The sequence below is a fragment of the Triticum aestivum genome, chromosome 3D, assembly GCF_018294505.1.
Source record: "Triticum aestivum cultivar Chinese Spring chromosome 3D, IWGSC CS RefSeq v2.1, whole genome shotgun sequence".
NCBI classification, from domain to species: domain Eukaryota; kingdom Viridiplantae; phylum Streptophyta; class Magnoliopsida; order Poales; family Poaceae; genus Triticum; species Triticum aestivum.
Genome location: NC_057802.1, coordinates 119,081,468 through 119,102,179, shown reverse-complemented (window position 1 = coordinate 119,102,179; position 20,712 = coordinate 119,081,468). Strand labels below are relative to the sequence as shown.

The 20,712-nt window shown below is 42.2% G+C and overlaps 1 protein-coding gene across 5 annotated transcripts; it reads left to right on the top strand.

Annotated features, from left to right (window-relative positions):
• The first annotated feature begins 270 nt into the window (after positions 1–270).
• On the top strand, positions 271–15,144 carry LOC123077786 (uncharacterized). 5 transcript variants are annotated; one of them, XR_006436824.1, is made up of 10 exons: positions 319–417; positions 450–497; positions 1,973–2,178; positions 2,260–2,334; positions 2,545–3,039; positions 3,425–3,793; positions 6,154–6,277; positions 6,366–6,444; positions 14,445–14,766; positions 14,959–15,144. XR_006436824.1 is itself a non-coding variant. In XM_044500110.1 (10 exons), exons 3-9 carry the CDS (start codon positions 2,017–2,019, stop codon positions 14,727–14,729), a joined length of 1,575 nt encoding a protein of 524 aa, XP_044356045.1. In that variant the 5' UTR covers positions 319–417; positions 450–497; positions 1,973–2,016; the 3' UTR covers positions 14,730–14,766; positions 14,959–15,144. The 5 variants fall into 5 exon arrangements, 4 of the variants coding, with proteins under 4 accessions (XP_044356046.1, XP_044356045.1, XP_044356048.1 ...); XM_044500110.1 differs by having other exon boundaries at positions 6,154–6,263; XM_044500111.1 differs by having other exon boundaries at positions 271–470; positions 6,154–6,263.
• Positions 15,145–20,712: the final 5,568 nt, after the last annotated feature.

The following is a 20,712-nucleotide window of genomic DNA, read 5'->3' as shown; positions in this document are numbered from 1 at the left end:
TGGCGCTATCGACGTGCTTGCAGAGGTCAGTGTCGGAGAGGATCTACATCAGCGGTGTACGTGCTGAGTTATGTAAACATGCAAATGTCGTTAGTTTTTACACATGAGATTACTCCCTCATAGGTCAATTACAATAGATTTTTTTGTAAAATAAATGCATCCTGGTTCCATGCTGCACGGGCATCTTGCTAGTGTTCGATAAAAAGCTGTGGAGTGGGGAGGGAGGGCTAGGAGGGAATTTCTGAGGGGACCACCTAGCAGCTCCTGTTTTCCCATCCGTTCCCCCATCGCCCGGCTTGTTTTGGTTGCCCGGTCCATAAAAACATCCTCACTCCCCATCGCTCGCTCTTCTGAAGGAAGAAAAAAGGACTCAGGAGCGTCCCTAAAAAAAAAGACTCGAGAAGCGGAACCCTATCCTCACCGTGCCTCCTCTTCTCCTCCGGTTGCCATTCCCAACCGGCCGTACTTTGGTAATCGAAGCACACCATCGTCTTCTGGCAATCGAAGCTTCCCCAACTATCTTTCTTTTCTATGCGGGGAACCTTTATCATATTTTGTTCATTCGAGTTCCAACAGATCTGCGGTTGTATGCATAAAATTTTAATGTTTTGTTACTAGTTCTTCGGACATACCAGCCCTTCTGTTTGCACTATATGTGGATCCCCTTTCTTTTTCCGTTGTCGAGAAGGTTTGCCGTCTTGTTCATTCGAATTCCAATAGATCTGCGGTCGTATGCATAAAGTTTTAATCTTTTGTTACTACTATTTCTTTCGGCATACTAGCCCTCTTGTTTGCACTATATGTGGTTCCCCATTCTTTTTCCGTTGTCGAGAAGGTTTGCCGTCTTCCAGGAAGGCGAAAAAGAAAAGCTGATCTCGAACATCTCTTTTTATGTCCGCGAAATTATAAAATAGCCCTTGTTACAGGTCAATAGTTGTTGTTCCAGCTCTCAGATCTGGAGCTTTGTTACATGTAGATCTGATGCAACCCATGGCAGTAGTCACTACTTGATCCTTCACCTTTTTTGCTTCCTACATTGGATATGATGCATGGTCTATGTGCTGTACTACGGCAGAAGTAATATTTGTATGTGCCGTATTACGGCAGAAGTAATATTTGCATGTGTTGTATTACGGCGGAACGGCGGAAGTAATATTTGTATGTGCTGTATTACGGTAGTTATGTATGTTTGCATTTCAGTTATTACTCTTCCATTTTAGGCTTGTTGCTGAAAGCATGTTTTAGTTGGCAATTATTTTAAATTTACTTTGTTCTTTGTCTTTTCATGGCAATGAACGACTAGTTGTTGATGAATATTACAGACAAGTGTTGTCCCACGGAAAGCTTAAGCTTAAGACTCATTCCCTTGGTACCTAACACAAACATCGACCTTAGCTATTGGTTGATGAACTTCCATAACTGTTATGCATGTATATGCTTCAGTCAAGTGTCATGATGTCCATACTTGCAATCCGAGTGTCATGTGTGAAACACACATGTGTTATGCTCATGTTATCTGCATCATCTTTACCATATTTCTCTAGAAAAACATACTTAAACATAAGGTCTCATTTTGTCATCATGGTCTTCAACATCAGCATTCACCATTATTGTATAAAACGATTACAGTATACGATCAGGCTTCATTTTGTGAACTGACTTTAAATTCAATTGGGTGGTACTATTTGTAGGAGCAAGGATATAGTAAAATTGAAGCAATTATAGGTCAAAGTTCGCAATATTTGAGTATGAAATTGTGTACCTATTTTGCAAATGTCATATTCTTTATAGCGAACTTTTTGTCTTTTTGCTAAATGATAAAAGTTCCACACTAAGTGTAGCTTTGAGGTTTCTGTTGAAAATTCAGTATTCTGGCCTCATATTGCCTAGTGCAAATTCTTCAAATAAAAAACACGTAACTAAACAAGATAAGACAACATGGATCGTAGTTACAGGCTGCACTTATTTTCAGGCAAATAAACGCTGAAACTGGAATCCCACGCTTGTTCTTCACCAATGGAGATAATGCACAAGGCAACTGAATCTGCTTATGATGAAGATAATGGTAAAGGTAAGGATGTATCAAGCATGGAAGAAAACGATCCATGGAATCCTTCATATCGATGTGCCCCTCGTCCTTGTAAAGACTTGACTGACAATGTCAAATTAATGAAGGAGGTGCAGTAACTAAACCACCTTTATGATATTTCTCTCTCCTGTTTCTTTTTCATACTCATGCCTCTCCATGCTTTATCTCAGGTGTTGCAGGAAAAACATGTTTTGTTTGCTGTCTCCAGAGCAACCCAGACAATCGTCCCAGACCGTACTCCTCAGGTTATTTGCTGTCTTTGTTACTATAATTTGATTGACCTGCCGATCTGTTGTCTAATCAAAACCTGCTTATTTCTCTAAGCACCTCTTTAAGCACCTTGTACAGTAGATGGCCATGCATTGCAGCATGTCTTCTGTTTCTCATGTTATGCTTTGTTGATTGAATAATTGATTACCTTTTCACCCTTCTCATTTTTGCATGTATACATCTAGTCAATGAATGATGCCTTCGTCAACAAATTACCCCGCTTGGTGCCCATCCTGGAAAAGGATAGTGTCAGGCTTTTTCTCAACTTATTCAAGCATGACTCAGTGGGATTGGCTTGGGGTTTCGTCATGACGCCACCGACCTTCAATCAGATGATCGTGCAAAATGCCCTGCGATGTGCGAAAGTTGCCTTGGAGGGCAAGGCCCCTGAGCTCAATGGGCACCGCGCCAATCCCAACTACATGAACTCACGTGGGTACTTTCCCCTCCACCAAGCTGCTGAAATGTTCTCTGCTGACATGATCAAGCTGCTCTTCCACTATGGCGCGTCGGCCAATTTGCGCACATCTGGCCCTGAAGTCATCGAGGGCCTACTCCCACTACATGTTGCAGTTGAGAATGCTTGCCGGCATAAGTTTCTTGAGGAAAACCTGTTACCCGACAAAGAGAATACTGACTATGTCTACAGGCTCATTCAACTGGTTTGCTTACCTGAAATGGTTTGTCTCACTTTCCTGTTGATGCATATTACCACTATTTGTTCAATTATCTCTGGCAGATCCATATTCTGTGTACCCATAATAGTTTGTCTCAGATCCAACTCAACATGAATTACTACTGCAGCATAACAAATGAAAGTTCTAATATGTCACCACTAATATATAGTTTCTCTGTATTACTATTTTGTATAATCCATGTGTCACAACCATTTTATTTTTTAATCAAGATAATGAAGTAGCGATTCCAAGTTGCTGTTAACAAATTTGACTGTTTCAATTTGCTTTTGCTTGGCGTCAGCAACATTGATGCAAGTTATTTGATACTACTTGCTTGCGTATAACGCCAAATATAGTCAGTATTGTTCCATGTTGGTGGTTTTTGCAGAAAATCTTCTTGGATACAGTCAGACTGATTGCAGAAAGAACAGATGATCTTGTTGTTGAGGTCTGGAAATACATAAAGGATGGAAAGCTTGCTGAAACAGCAGTTTTGCTCCTGGCAGCTCAAAAGAAGATCCGCATGGGATCTTGTCTGAAGCCAGATGGCTATAGCAAGGCAGATGGGTTTGCTATTCTCTCTAATCTATGTACAGAGGATGCTGTAGCCATAGATTTGGAGATTACTCAAAACAGAGTTGGAAAGAAGCAGCAGCTGAAGGCAGAGAAAAATCTCAAGCATATGGCATTGATGCTTGTTATTGCAATTTCCGAAGCTGGTGAAGCTCTTGATTCATACATTCGGGCACATCCAGAGGTATCAAACCGTTTATATTTGCAGCTATAATGCCTGTATTTTTGTCTTTCCACAAAATACGTAATATTAAGTAAGCACTGGCTTGTAGGAAATCAATGCATTAATCCGATCAATTTAGAATATGGAAATGCCAACATTGATTTAGAGAAAGAATACAACATCCAATGTGCATAATAGACTCGTTATAGGTTGAGTTACGATGTTTGAACTATTAAGTTTCATGCACCAACCAGAATAACCAAAAGTCTGAACTGATGGAGAAGGTTTGGCAATCTACATATACTTAAACATCCGCTATCACGTGTGGCTCGATAAATCCTAAACGTGGCCAGAAAGAGGGGCACACAATTTTTTTATACTTAGATTGCGAAAGCTGAGACTTGAACCCAAGCCCTCTTGGCCCTGGTAAGTTTCATGCACCAACCAGTAGAACTAAAAATTCAACGGCGAAGAAGTTGGGCAAGGGCAATCTACATCATAAACAAATCCTTCATTCAGAACGTAATACCATCAACTGAACCCCTGCAATAATTTTTGTCAATGCTAATTTTGAAAGGAAGGATAACCTCAGATTTCCATGAAAATCCAGCATTGAGCTTGCCATGTCATTTTTTGAATAGCATCCAGATTATGTTGGAGATTATTAAGTTTGCCAAAGGGGCACTGCTTCTCTGGCATTTGAATTAAGCTCAAACTGCCCCTAGTAGTTGGAAGCTGGGGCTCCTGTTATGGTCATGAGTGCGCAAGGCAGCAGATGAGCACATACGTGAAGGCATTGCGTATATTTATGTTGGACATAAGAAGGTCAAGACTTGAGAAGAGAAATAAATAAATCCAAGTAGCAAGCATAACAAACATTGCATGCATGCTGTAAACAACCACTTTCACTATTTGTAGTATTACTTACTAGGTATCAAGGTTTATGAGTTGACGAGTCGTTGCAAGGCTGAGACTCATAGACTATTCGTGACTAGTCTAGACTACTGTTGGACTAGTTGGCATGGTACTGTAGCACACATATTGCAGTAATCAATAACTAAAACCTATTAGTATGTATTCTATACTATATAGCAGTAGCACAGTACAATATAAATACAAATTGAATGCATGGGAAGTGGATAAATACAAATTTCCCTCTCATGGGTTGCGGCCTGGGCGGCTGGTTCACTTATCCCCTCCCAATCCTTAAAACAAATATATTTTTTAGTTGAACGACTCAAAGTGCACGACTAGTCAAGACTAGTCTACAACTAGTCCCTCGACTCCTCGACTCGGCGAACTAGTCTACACAAACTTTCTAGTTGACATCTAGAATGTGACTCGTAGACTAGTCTATCGACTAGTCGCTCGACTCGTAATGCTTGCGAGGTACGGATTATTTGTTTACAAATGCACACGTTAATTTATAAAAAACTGTTACTACCATACCGGACTATTACAAGTAACTAGCTTAATGCACATGCTTTGTCAGCGATCAAAATGATATTGTTCAAACGTAGGTTCGGTTTTGTTATGCATGTTTCAGTCCCTGACCAAGCTCTAACCTAGCGCAGCCTTCGGTTACTACATCCTCAGTGCACACAATGTTTCCTTTGTCTCCAGTCAATGTTCACATCCTTCATATTACTACCTAGCTAAAATTCAATTATACTGGAACAGATTTTGTGTAGAAAGCATACTTGCAAGAAACTTCTAGTTATGTAACTCAGTCAACACTAAACAACTTCAAACACCTGTTATTCCTTGAAACCCAAATAATAATCCCCCCTATCTTACATGCTAGGATGTTTACTTTTTTGTCTTGAATATATATGATCTGACTTTATTAATTGACCTTTGATCTGATTTGTATAGAGAAGACATCAGATCCTTTGTTATATCCGAAGTGTTAAGGATGAGGGCGTGTATTGTAATGAAACAATAAAAGAAGCTATAACTGAGTAAAATTATGGATATCAGCGTCTCATTTTACCGGCAACTTAACCTTATCTCATGTTACGGTTAATGTTAGGCACAGTGTGATGAATAGAATACACCTGCATGTATTGTTCTCCTGATAATACTTTCTAGATGTTTCGTCTGCAAGAAGCACAATTATTAAATGAAATTAAATGCATATATATTGCAATTCTATTTTAAACTCCTATGATCTAGGCAAAATTTGGACTATCTTATATTTTGTTAATTATTAGATGGCTCCATTGCAACAATTATTTCCATCAACTCACTACAGTGCCATCAGCTGATTCATGTGGTATCTAGACTGACTCTCTCTCTCTCTCTCTCTCTCTCACACACACACACACACGCACGCGCACACGCACAGGCATTTTCTCATACAAGTTTAATATGTCATGCAGGTGCCCAATGCCATGCAGGTGGCCCATGTTGAGGTCCTGAAAGGTGTCTCATCGATTCTCAAGAACCATGGTTTTTGTCCTACTGGAGAGTGCATCAACATAGAAAACCTGTACTTCTTTTACGGTTGTGTTCCGTCTTTTTCATTATTATATTTTGCATACCAATACACAATCGATTTATGTTCATTAAGTTATTCTATCTGTTATTGTAGCCGACCATATGATCAACAATCATCCAGGTTGTCCGATGAAGAGTTGCCCAACAAACATGGGTATGCTACAGCTGATAAGGTAAAAATATTCTAGAACTGATGTTTGTCTATTTGTATGCGGTATGCTTGTTCACTATCCAAATTCTGCACGGTAGGGCATCACACTAAAACTTAATACTTGATTGACAAATTGAAATTATCCTGTCACTAGAGACTAGAGACGTAATCTTTAATATTCTTGCTTTGGTTGTTAGTTAAAATGATCTGAATTCCAAGGGCTAGTCCAAACTGTGTAATGTTATCTATATCGTGGCAACCACAAGATGTTACAGTAAAAGGAGAATAGTAACGATACGTAGCTAGCAAAAGAAGATCTAATTGCATCAGATGGTACTAGAGACGAGACATGTTAGATTTGCTAATTCTTTTTTATTTCATTTAGATATAGTGACATACATTCCTTTTTACTCCGCCTATCTAGGTATCTTCTATTGATGATGGGTCAAAAGGTAGATAAAACTTATTAGCAAATCATAATAGTATTTTACTCAGTAATTTCTACTTGTGAATAAATTTGAAATATTAGATTAAAATATTTTCTGAACCAAGTGAAAGAACATGCGGTGCCCCCATGTTTGGTTTTGGTAATTGAAGACAATCTCTATGGACTAATGGTTGCCTTGAGTTATATTTGAAGGATTTGTCCATAGGCATTTCTTGAAGTCCATGTGTTGGTTTCAAGGAGTTTATATGGTGACCAAGGTGTTGTTAAGGAATTATCCAAAGATTGGTCATGTGAGAGTTGAGCTTATTGCAACCATGTCTTGAAGAAGAAGATTGTGTGATCATTCATGTTTACCTTCAAGACATCATCCAAATGAAGAGAGTTGGAAAGAGTCAAGGTTGATCAAGACTAAGTCAAGAGTGAATCAACTTGATCAACTCACAAAGCATAGAAGATGTACCGGGAGGGATCAAGCGATCCCATGGTGTGGTAAGCATTGTCAATTATGCTTTGTGTACTAACCCATGATCTTCGTGAGAGTTCTTTGTGGGGTTAGGTTGCGGTGTGCAAGTTCAAGTGAAGCATCATGAAGAGATCAAATGCTTGAAGCTTGCCGTCCATTGTGGTGACAATGGACTTGTGAAGATGTTGCGGTGTGCAAGTTCAAGTGAAGCATCATGAAGAGATCAAATGCTTGAAGCTTGCCGTCCATTGTGGTGACAATGGACTTGTGAAGATGTGCGGAAGAGTGGCTCACCCATAGTGGAGTATGGGGGAGCAATCAACTAGTCTTCATCGAGCCAACGCAACCAAGAAAGGTGGTCCAACTTGAGGGAGTCAAGATCGTCATCATCTAGCTCAAGTGGACCATGTGCAAGGCAAAGGTTTGCCCTTGACAGGTTTTCTATGTTACCGGTCTCATGATGGTAGTTGGGAGACCGGGTTATAGGATCGATTGCCGTACTATCAATGGGGGGCTCTCGATGAGTAGCTTGATCGTATCGTTCATAGAGAGCTCAAACCATTGCATCCTTGCGTCATCTTTATTGGTTCTTGTTTGGTTCTTCTCTTTGTGAGTTTTGGAGCTTATGGTCATCTCGATGACAAGCTCGAGTTCATCGAAAACGGAGTTCACTCGCATCTTCAATGATGTTTTCGATGTTGGAGGTTATGCCGGTTCTTCTCGGTTGGAGGTTTCACTTCTTGCTGTTTTGATGCTACTCGTCGTCTTGTATCCAACAAGCTTGAGTTTGCTCAATTCGGAGCTCATATGAAGAAGTTTTGGCAGTTCTGTTTGGTCCAAGCGGTAGTACCGCGGGCCGGAGCAGTAGTACCGCTTGGGTGCTACAAGCGGCAGTACCGCTCCATAGCGGAAGTACCGCTAGTAGCCCCCAGCCATAGTACCGCTGCGGCTTCGTGCTAGTACCGCCTCGATTCGAGGGGTCTTTTTCCGTGTCGGGTTTTACGGTACTAGCCGCGGTAGTGGAGGCGGTAGTACCGCTCGTCTGCGGTAGTACCGCCCTGACCACCGCGGTAGTACCACTCTAAGCCCAGTGGCAGTACCGCGAGGGGGAGCGGTAGTACCGCTGGCCAAGCGGTAGTACCGCTCTCTGCGGGGCTGTTTTGGGGGGTAACGGTTGGATTTTCCCCCTCCTATAAAAGGGGGTCTTCTTCCCCATTCCACCTTATCCTTTGAGCTCGTGTTCTTCCCCCATTGTTGACCTTCTTCGAGCTTGCTAACTCTCAATCCCTCCATGGATTCTTGCTAGTTTTTGAGAGAAAAGAGAGAGGAGATCTAGATCCACATTTCCACCAATCACTTTCTCCTCTATGTGAGGGGAACCCCTTGGATCTAGATCTTGGAGTTCTTGGTGTTCTCCTTCTTGTTCTTCCTCTCTTTTTCCTCCCTAGCATTAGTTGCTTCGGTGGGATTTGAGAGAGAAGGACTTGGGCACTCCGTGTGCCCTTGCCATTGCATTTGGTGCATCGGTTTGAGTTCTTCACGGTGATACGTGGAAGTTACAAGTTGAGAATCTTATTACTCTTGGGTGTGTGGTGCCCTTGAGCTTGTTCCTCTTGGGTGCTTGGGCGCCCTAGACGGTTGGTGGTGTTCGGAGCTCAATCATTGTGGTGTAAAGCTCCGGGCAAGCGTCGGGGTCTCCAATTAGGTTGTGGAGATCGCCCCAAGCAATTTGACGGGTTCCGGTGACCGCCCCAAGGGTTGCCAAAGTGTACGGGTTCGGTGACCGCCCCCAAGGGTTGCCATTTGTACGGGTTCGGTGACCGCCCTCAAGGGTCTCTTAGTGGAATCACGGCATCTTGCATTGTGCGAGGGCGTGAGGAGATTACGGTGGCCCTAGTGGCTTCTTGGGGAGCATTGTGCCTCCACACCGCTCCAAACAGAGATTAGCATCCGCAAGGGTGTGAACTTCGGGATACATCATCGTCTCCGCGTGCCTCGGTTATCTCTTACCCGAACCCTTTACTTATGCACTTTACTTTGCGATAGCCATATCGTTTCTTGTCATATATCTTGCTATCACTTAGTTGTTTATCTTGCTTAGCATAAGTTGTTGGTGCACATAGGTGAGCCTAGTTGTTGTAGGTTTTGTGCTTGTCAAATTAACCGCTAGGTTTATTCCGCATTTGTTCAAGCCTAAACCGTAATTATTTTAAAGCGCCTATTCACCCCCCCCTCTAGGCGACATCCACGATCTTTCACCAAGGGTTTCCAGGGCGACGAATCTTACCTTATAGTTTATACCCTGTTATTTGCGGTCAGCTTGTATTGCCTATAAACTCGAATGGTCCATTTGCCATCTTTATAGTATCCCAATTGTGATCTTCATGTGTCTTAAATGCTGATGGAACTAAGGTGTTTCACATGAAGCTGCACACGCAGAAAAGGTAGAATGAACAAACGGGAAAGTAAATGGAATAGCTCTTGGTTGCAATCTTTGGGGAAACTATGGTCAATGACACTACTATGCTGTTGTTTATACTCCTTCCGTACGGAAATACATGACATCAAAATGAATAAAAGGGGATGTATCTAGATGTATTTTAGTTCTAGATACATCCCTTTTTGTCCATTTTGATGACAAGTATTTTCGGATGAAGGGAGTAACAATTAACATCCATTAGAAATGACAGCAAGGGGTCCACTTCCACTTGTTAGTCCCATACTATTTTCTTATTTTTTAACTTTCATGATCTTAGCAGTGATGCTCAATGATATATACTGTAGGGTTTACTCAATGCTTTTGAGAATTTGTTTTTCTTCTCTTGAATTCAAAAATATGACTGGATTTGTGAAGGAAGGAGCAATTCTAGAGGTAACTAACAAAATGCCGTGTGTTGCTATGGAACCACAAAAATGATTCAGTTGTATCAGATTAGTTGGATATAAAATGCACGTGCAACATTGGGGAGAAGAAACTCAATTAAGCAGCCAATACTGCACTTTCGTAACTGCAGCAGCGATGGGAGAGGCATTGCAGGATGTGTTTTTTTCCTCTTTAAATTGGAGGGGTCTGCTGGGTTCTGGTTGGATGAGGAAGATTGGGGTGGAGTAGGGGAGTGGACTCACCACCACGAACTCCAGTTTATAAGATAATAGAGATTAAAATTGGAAGGGGTTCTAGTTGGACGAGGGAGATTGGGCTGGAGTGGGGGAGTGAACTCACCACCACCACCAACTTCAGTTTATAAGGTAGTAGAGAACATCTATACGGAAAGTCAATTTGGCTCCCGGGCCCAAAAAAAATTTTGAACTGAAAAAAAATCAAGAGAGTGCCAGATGGATGAAGTGGCGCCAAGCTTCTGGCATTCTGTGTGACAAGAGAGTGCCACAAAAGCTAAAAGACAAGTTCTACAGGACGGCGGTTCGACCCGCAATGTTGTATGGCGCTGAGTGTTGGCCGACTAAAAGGCGACATGTTCAACAGTTAGGTGTGGCGGAGATGCGTATGTTGAGATGGATGTGTGGCTACACGAGGAAGGATCGAGTCCAGATTGATGATATATGAGATAAGAGTTGGGGTAGCACCAATTGAAGAGAAGCTTGTCCAACATCGTCTGAGATGGTTTGGGCATATTCAGCGCAGGCCTCCAGAAGCTCCAGTGCATAGCGGACGGCTAAAGCGTGCGGAGAATGTCAAGAGAGGGCGGGGTAGACCGAATTTGACATGGGAGGAGTCCGTTAAGAGAGACCTGAAGGATTGGAGTATCACCAAAGAGCTAGCTATGGATAGGGGTGCGTGAAAGCTTGCTATCCATGTGCCAGAGCCATGAGTTGGTTGCGAGATCTTATGGGTTTCACCTCTAGCCTACCCCAACTTGTTTGGGACTAAAGGCTTTGTTGTTGTTGTTGTTGGTAAAAAAAATCAAGACAATTTTGTGTGTGTACTTCATCACATCCAAATGCTACATGCAGTTTTTGAGACAAAAAGGTTAAACATTTTGGCCTGTACAAAAAACAAATTGAACACCAAAGGTTACCCCAAAATGTCACCCCGAATTCATTTTTTTTCTGACGAAACACCGCCGATCCATTTCGCATGAAAATTGTCATGTATGCTTGTGACACTAATACAAACTTCTACAAAAAATTCAGAACTTTTTGAAAACATTTAATATTTTTTGTGTTACTGTTCACCCAGGAGCATGTGCTCCTAGGAGCCAAAACGCTAGCCCGACATCTATACCACTATATAGTGTACCAATTGTAGAACATATGAAACCGGTGGACGATCTCATCCGTTGGATCATTACAATCAGACGGCTCTAATTGATATCTTCGAAAAGGGGAACTCATGGCATCAGCTGCACCATTGGACCAGGCAGTCCTAGGACCCATATTGAAGGGATTCGCGGTGTGGATCACTACCTTGCCTGCAATGTGATCTGACTCTTGCTCTAGAACTTCCATCTGAGCTACCTTAGGTTTGGTTCTAGGCACTGATTACGAGTCGAAGGACTAGTCGAGACTAGTCGATGGACTAGTATATGAGTCGCACCTGTGGTGCCGATTGCAAATCTCGTGTAGACTAGTTCGACGAGTCGAGCGGTCGAGAGACTAGTCTGGACTAGTTGTGTACATTAAGTCGAATGACTAAACTTTTCTTTAGAGGAGAGTGACTTAAAATTGGAGGGGATAAGAGAGGCGCTCGGCCCGCGAGCCCGTCAGGAATTTTGTGGCTAGGTTTCAGTTTCGCTCCAGAGAGAACTGCCCACTCCTCTGGAGCTCTCCCTCTTCACTGGTTCTGCTGTCCAGATCTAGCCCTATCTCTGCTGGTTCCTGGTTCCTGGACTGGTTCATCTGCTCTTGGATCCTTGCTTTGCAAGTAGTTTCTCCCTTCTCTTATCCTCATATATGGTTCCTCTATTGCTTGTTCCTTGGCTGGTTCCTCTACTGTTGGTTCCTGGTTTAGGTTTGCTTGTTTCCATTCAACATCCTTAGGTTTGAGCAGAGCTAGAGTTACAATGTCTACAACACCAGAGATATCTCAGACAGCATGCTCAGCAGCCTCTGAGGATTATGATCCATCAAAGGATCTTGTGAGGAAGCCAACTAGGACCAAGGACCCAGCATGGAAGTATGCCTTTTGGCCTCATCTGCAGGATAAATTGACAATCCAGTGTGTTTTGTGTGGCAAAAACATCTCTTCTGGTTACACAGTGGTGTTAATGTGTCTGAAAGCAACCGATGAAATCATGAAAGACATGCATTTGTACATGAAGACTAACTTAACCAAGTTCAAAGCCATGCATTCATTTGTATTGTATACTGTACTTGTATACTTATATAGTGTAATACTACATACTACTACCAGGTATTAGCAGTTATGTACTGTAAGTTCAGTGCTACAGTGCCATGTAGACTAGTCTCGCACTAGTCTAGATTAGTCACGATTAGTCTATGAGTCTCAACCTTGGAACGACCCGACGACTATTTGACTCGTAAACATTGGTTCTAGGTCTTGCAACGCCACACATTTTGTGCCAAACTTGCCTAAGTTTAGTTTAATAAAATGAAAGCCACAAGTAGGCAAGCCCAAGGGAATCTTGTCACATTTTTTGAGTGTATGTGATGTGGGGCCATAGTGTGGTGAAAGGCATCTTGCCTAAGGTGAGGCTTGAACCAAACACCCCCCTAAGTTGTTCGAACTTGTCTAATCTTAGGTGTGACAACCTAAAGCAACCTTAGTCACAGACTAAACAACCCCTACTACTTTAAATAAAAGGAAGAAATCCTTCTGCACATGCATTCAACAATACACTCTATGGTAAAATATATTCGCACGCATTATGCTATATATGTGCGCACTTATTAGTGATCAGCTCCCCCTTAACAGTGATCAGTGTTGTTATGTACCAAGGGCCCTAGGCAATCCCACATTTTCTTTGTGTTCGGTGTAGGACACAATCATGAAATATGTATAAATTAGGGGAACTGCTACCTTGCCCGCCATATGATCTGGCTCTTGCTCCAGAACTTCCATCTGAACTAGCTAGACGTGGTGAAATGGTCACAACAGACAAGTAGCGCAGGCTAGAAACATCTCGATACGTGCACACGTATAGGCTAGCAACCTAACATCACAGTGCACTGTTGAATACTTGAACGTATGTTTGGAATGATTTCTTCCTTTTTTTTAAGTAGTAGTAGCATTTACCCATAAGAATAGGATTATTTTCAATGAGTAGTTGTAGGTTAAATGTGAGCGCCAGGATTTGAACCCTGGTTGGTGGAGTCGTGGCCCCACAACTACAGCACCGCGCCATTGATCATTGATAAGGGGGAGAAATGTTCAAACAACCCCTGAAAAAGCAAATTTACATTTTTTGTTTTGTTTTCGGTCTAGGAAACAATCATGAAAGAGAAATGAGGAGAAATTCCGACTTAGGGTGAGAAAGAGGGAAAATGAAAAAGTGAATAGTTGTTACATCAAGTTTATTCTTTGATATTTCCATTTTGAATTAAAATATTTAAAAAGTTCAGTGTCGATGACATTTGTTTTTGAACAAACAATGGTTGTGTCTAAAACATTCCTCATAAAGAAAAAAATGTTGCACTGTTGTGATTTGATGCGAAGAACAAGTAATCTTCCATGAGTTCTCATGAGAAAATAGGGATCTCTTCTTGAAAATTTCAAGATGAATTTATCATAACATATGTTCTTTAGCTTTAATTTTAATGTTCTAGTATTTTTCTTATTACTCCCTCTGTAAAGAAATATAAGAGCGTTTAGATCACTATTTTAATTTTTCGATGATAAGTATTTCTTTACGGAGGGAGTACATAACAATCTCTCGTAAAAGCACTTACGGGTGACCAGTAATAGTAGAGATAGAGATATCAATGGCATATGTCCCAATCACTTTACATGTCCCTTGAATGCAGCTTACTTGTTCAGCTGCTTGCCATGCTAGATAAGTGATATACTCTAAAAAGAAATATCTGAAAACATCACATATTCCAGGGTAATCCAAATGTAATATGTAAGATCTCAGTGGGTCATATTTTTTGTGTTGGGTGTTTTTAGCATCAACTTTATTGATCCATGATACAGGCTGCCAGGAAGAAACAACCTAGAGGATGGAAGCTCGAACATGCAAGGAGAAGCTTCATCCCATGCTGGAAATCAGTGCTATCATCAACCAAGTTGGAAGCAAAGGCATCTCCCTTTTGTCCCTTGATAGAACTAAAAAGCATGAGAGAGACTCAGGAAATTTGGAATAAATCAGCAGCCGAAAGATCCTCTTCAGTTCCAACTAAAAATCTTGGTTTGCTGGGAAGAGTTCCGCAATTAACAAGTAGTTATCAATCAGAAGGCTGTTCTGTACTGCTGCATTGACGGCCTTCAAACTTTTAAAGCATGCATGAGTTGAGAGGTATGCCATATGAGCTGTATTTTGTATTTCATACTAACAAGGCGGCATAATATAAAAAAAACATCATGAAAGAATGGCAATTTTCTGATTTAACTTAATAAGTGGATGGCAATTTTCTGATTTAACTTAATAAGTGGTCTGTGCAGTGGGCACCTCATATTTAACACATACAACTTGTTTTTCATTTTGCAGTTCCTCAGAAGAGAAGTTACTTCTATCTCAAATCATTTTCAAGTCTGCTTATTATTGCTTGCATGCTATCTAGCCAGTGTGGCTTTCGATCTACGTAGCTACAGAAGTGCCTGTTTCTGACCTTATGCACAGATGTGGTGCAAAACATATTTTATTTCAGTGGCTTGCTCCTAACGCTCTCTTATATACTCGCTCTGTCCGAAAATATTTGTCATCAAAATAGATAAAAAGGGATGTATTTAGAACTAAAATACATCTAGATACATCCCCTTTTATTCATTTTAATGACAACTATTTCCGGACGGAGGGAGTATTTTATTTCAGTGGCATGCTCGCTTAAGCGCGTATGTATCCCTCACATTTGCCTGGATTTAAAGCTACCTATAGTTGCATTTGAACCGCTCTGACCACTGAGCTTGCGTACATGGTCGATCGTGCATTCCTTGAGGATATATTAAACAGTTTGCGTGTATATGATTTTACTCTCTGTGCTTGGGTTACCGTACATGTATAACATCCCAACTTTTGACCTTAAAAATATCAACCAGTGCTAAAAATTTCTACGGATCTCGTTGAATTAACTGAAGCTTAAAATAGATTTTACAGTCTAAGATGTAATAGGATATATTTCAACTCAGAACATAAGTTGTTTAATTTTTATTTTGGTTTGTCTTGGGACCTTAATTAATCAAAGAAAATGCGACCCTGTTTGTTCGCATGCCAGGAAAAGAGGGATCTGCCCTAAAGTGGGACTATATATAGCATTTAAGTTCAGCGATGGCCTTTGCCCTTGCCACTGCCCTCTTCGCCGCGGTAGTGTGCTTGAAGGCAACATCAAACACAATAAGTTGTGGGAGAAGTGCACTTCCTCGCATTGTCCACGTCGGCAGGGCTGCAACTGTTTTATGTCGCCCAATGGGAGCGAGGCGTTGAGCCAGTCAGCCAATAAGCTGTGGGAGAAGTGCACTTCCTCGCATTGTCCACGTCGTCAGGGCTGTCACTGTTTTCTGTCGCCCAATGGGAGCGAGACATTGAGCCAGTCAGCTGTTGTCATTGCCCAATGGAGCGCTTGGAAGTGTTAGGATTAATTAATGATTATTAATTAAGCGATAATCCCTGCTTTTACTAACCGCATGCAGTTGCATCTGCCGCGTCGGTTCCTGCCGAACACGCCTTCCTAGTGGTGTCTCTTCACTTTGTATAAATAGCAGATCTCATCTAATAAAGGACACAGTTTTCATTACCTTTCTCGTTTTGCTCTAACACGTTATCACACACTTTGCTCTGCCAAAAGTGAGAAGGCCAAGAAACTCGCTTCCAAGGCTATAGGAACGACGAGCGAGGCGGCCAACTCGAGTGACCAACGCCCGCGGTGGCCCGACTCCGGCGACTCCGCCCCCGGCCCAGCAGCCTGGCCTCCGCGCTCTTCCCGTGGTTGCGCAGCGCCCGGCCGCGCTGCGCCCCAGGCCCTCGGCCCCATCTCTACCCCCGGCGAGGTTCCACCCATCCGCGGCTGCCCAGATCAGAGAAAGGAAAGGAGCCGATGAACCAGTCTGTTCACGGCAAAAGGATCGGCATGCATGCATGCATCCACACAGGAGAAAGAGATCAGGAACACTAAATTGATTTCTTTTCTATGATTAAAGAAGGAACTTGCATGGTTGTACATGTGAAAGTGCGTTATATCGACTAGAGGGGCGGTGAATAGGCGATTTTTATGAATTCTTCACTGAGGAATTTGCAGGTGAGGAAATTCCTAAGCAAAGAACTACTTGCAGCGGAATAAGTACCCAGATGCAACCATAACAGAACATAAGCATGGTCATCATGATGAAATGTAAACACACATAGAGTACAGAAAGTGTAACACAGGATAAAACATGATGAAGACAAACATACTGAAGAAATTGAACTGAGGAAATTGAGAAAGTCTTCAGTCAAAGTCTTCAAACAGATATGAATAAGCATACAACAACTGTAATGAGGAGATGAAAGAGTTGAGGAAATAGAACCAGTTGGCTTGGTGAGGACAATGATTTGGTAGACCAGTTCCAACAGCTGTGATAGTTGTACGTCTGGTTGGAGCGGCTAGGTATTTAAACCTGAGGACACACAGTCCCGGACACATAGTCCTCACCGTATTCTCCTTAAGCTAAGGTCACACAGACCTCGCCCAATCTCTCATGGTAAGTCTTCGGGTGACTTCCAAACCTCACAAACTCGGTCACTCGGCGATCCACAATTTCCTCTTGGATGCTCAGACCATGACGCCTAACCGTCTGAAAGAAGCACATTCTTCAAAGATAACAAGCGTCGGATCTACGCAAGATCAATCTCTTCAGTGATGCTCAATCACTTTGGGTTTGTAGGTGTTTGGGTTTGGGTTTTCCTCACTTGATGATTTTCGCTCAAAGTCCTCGGAGGATAGGATGCTCTCAAATGACAAGTGCCAGTTTCTCTCGGAGCAGCCAACCAGCTAGTGGTTGTAGGAGGCGGCTATTTATAACCTAGGGTGCAGCCCGACATGATAAGACACAAATGCCCTTCAATGATATGACCGTTAGATGGGTAGATATTTTGGGACGCGTAGCACATCAACGGTCGGAAATTTGAGTATCAAATTCCTCAGGGCTATCATGTTCCTCACTGTGTAGGCAATCCGCACTGGCGAATTTCTAACTCCTCAGTCAGAACAAATTCCTCAGAGACCAGAAGAACTTTGTCTCTGTCACTGAAGAAATTGACTGAATGTATGAGATTTCCAATGGCTTCAATCGAAGGGATTGGTTGGTGTAGGATTTTGAGTTGAGCATCACATGGAAATTTTTCCTTAGTATTTCCTCGACCCCCTTTAACAGTACAGTGTTTCCTATGACTCAAGAAAGAGAAAATGAAACTACGAAAACAAAAAGTCTTCACGCTTCATGTTCCTCGAATGAATGCCAAGTCTTCAAGGTCACACCAATTTCTTCACTTTCAAAGTCTTCAGAAATCCAAAATCTTCAGTCGAAGATATTCATTTTTAGGGATCGACTTTCTCTGTAAATATCAAACTCCTCATAGACTTATAGACCTGTCTACACTCATAAACACATTAGTCCCTTAACCTATAAGTCTTCAATACACCAAAATCACTAAGGGGCACTAGATGCACTTACAATCTCCCCCTTTTTGGTGATTGATGACAATATAGGTTAAGTTTTCAACGGGGATAAACATATGAGGTGTAAGTACTGATATTGAGGAATTTGATTGCAAGATATAGAAGAACTCCCCCTGATGATGTGCATAGTGAGGAATTTGCTTTTGAAGCAATGCACACTTGAAGAGTAGAATCATGGAGATCTCCCCCTATATCTTGTAACTCACACACGCATTTGACATATAATATGAAGAATTTGAAATGCATGATGAAATATGGCGACTGATGTAATTCAGCATGCGCGCATTAACATTAACGAGGAATAAGCATGCAGAAAATCTCAACAAAAGTATCAGACCACCATAGAGTTTAAGTTTACAACTCGCTCGAATAAAGTCTCAGAAGAACGAGAGTTGTAACTTAGCAGAAAAAAACGCCCATATAGATAGACCCTCTTGAAGACTAACTCAAATTTCTCCCCCTTTGTCATCGAATGACCAAAAGGATCGAAAAATGACGACTAACGCCCCTGAAGAATATCAAGTTGAAGAAGGAGCGCCAGAGTTGTTGGGGTCGTTTGTCGTTGTAGGGCCTGCCGCAGTGTCGTCCAAGTCTTCATGCTCATCGGTTTCGCGTGATGAAGAATATGAGCTGGCCACTAAGGAAGGAACCTTGACCTTCTTGAATTTCTTCGGTGAAGGAGCAGACCAGTCAAAATCCTCCTTGAGACCCATTTGCTTCAGATCTTCTTCACCATATAGATGTGACAGAATAGCCCAGGTGCGACCGAAGACTTCATGGAGGTAGAAATGGTTTTTCTTCACTGCATTGTGTGTAGCTGTCATGTTGTGAAGAATAGAACCAAACTGACGCTTAACCCATTTGTGGTTTCGATCCACCTTCTGGTGAAGACTAAGAAGAAGCTCACGGTCAGTCATCACCCTGGGAGTTGTGGCTTGAGGATTTGGCTTTGATGCATTAGCGGCAGAATCATGAGTGGCAGAGTCATCATTGGTGGAGTAAGATGCAGCTTTGCGAAACTGACCATCCAATGGACGAATGCCTTCATCTATAACTGCAGCGGCCTTGCCCTTTTCATCAGCTGAGGAAAATGTCCTTTTGAGGACTTCAATGGGGGGCAAGTAGCTGCCATGGTTGAGAGTATCAGACTTGTAGTTGAGTGAAGACCTTGTTCTGATGAATCTCATAATCCAAGGAGCATAAGGATTCAACTCAAACGGAGAGAGTGCAACATTTGCCAGAGTCCTCATGAAGAAATCATGATAGTTCATAGGAATGCCATGCATGATATTGAACAACAGATTCTTCATGATGCCAACGACTTCTTCATCAGTTGAGTCGTGGCCTTTGATTGGACTCAAAGTCTTCATTAGAATGCGATAGACTGTTCTTGGTACATACATCAATTCCTTCACGAGGAATTTGGTCCTTGGGGCTTGACCGGGCTTCAGAGGCTTCATTAGAACTTGCATGTAATGGGCAGTGAGTTCAGGCTCATGGTACAGGCAACGAGCTCCTTCAAGGGTAGGACTGATTGGCAGGGCGTGAAGCAATCCAAAGGTCGGTGCTTTATAATGAGTGTTTTCGGTCATCTAGTCCAATAACCAAGAGTTGATATCATCAGCATCTCCTGTAACGTGAAGAGTTGCATAGAATTGAAGAATGAGCTCTTCATTCCAATCGCAAATATCCGTGCAAAAGTTGAGTAGTCCTGCATCATGAAGCACACTGAGGACTGGGGTAAAGCAAGGCAGTGATTCCATGTCCACGTGAGGAATATGCTCATGGTCGAAGACCTTGTCCTTGTTGAAGAGAAGTGAAGAATAAAAATTTGCTTGGCTGGCAGTCTAGAAGCGCTTCCTTCTAAGACAAGCAGAGTCATAGGGATTATAGTCTGTGAAGAACACATGCTCGCCGAAGAAGTCACCAGCCTTGAATTTCTGCTTCTTCGAGAAGGGATCCTTGGGCTTGGGCTGAGGAGTATCAGTCAATTGCATCACCACCTCAGGAATCGCAATCTCAGGTTCCACAGGCTGAGGAATTTCAGCTTCTTCTTCAGTGGCAGCCTGGGTCTTCAATTCTTCATTAACATTTTCTTCAGCACTAGTGGCTGGAATCTCTTCATGGACAGACGGTGTGGCATCAGGTTCTTCAGATCCCATTTGTACTTCAGTATTCACAGGGGACTGAGGAATTTGTTGTAGGGGTGTGAACAGAGGAGAATTGGGGTGCTGACTTTCCCAAAAATCATCGTTCAACACTGGAGTTGTGCACCCAATGTCCACTTCTTCTTCACTCTTTTCTTCAACGTCGGCCTCTTCAGCAGTGAACTGAGCCATGGGCGATGAGACTATTGGGGTTGAAGGGATGGCATCCGCTTCAATCTCTTCATCCAACTGCTCTGACGAAGCAGCAGAAGGAATCTCTTCATCGGATCCACTTGGGATCACATATTCTTCATCAAAAGGAACAAGGTCCTTTGATGGCATGGATGAGACCGGAATAGCATCAATTGGATTTTCAAAAGAGCTAGTCAATGGCTTCATCTTCTTCGGAGCTGAAGAATCTGATGAAGTTGATGCTTTCCTTTT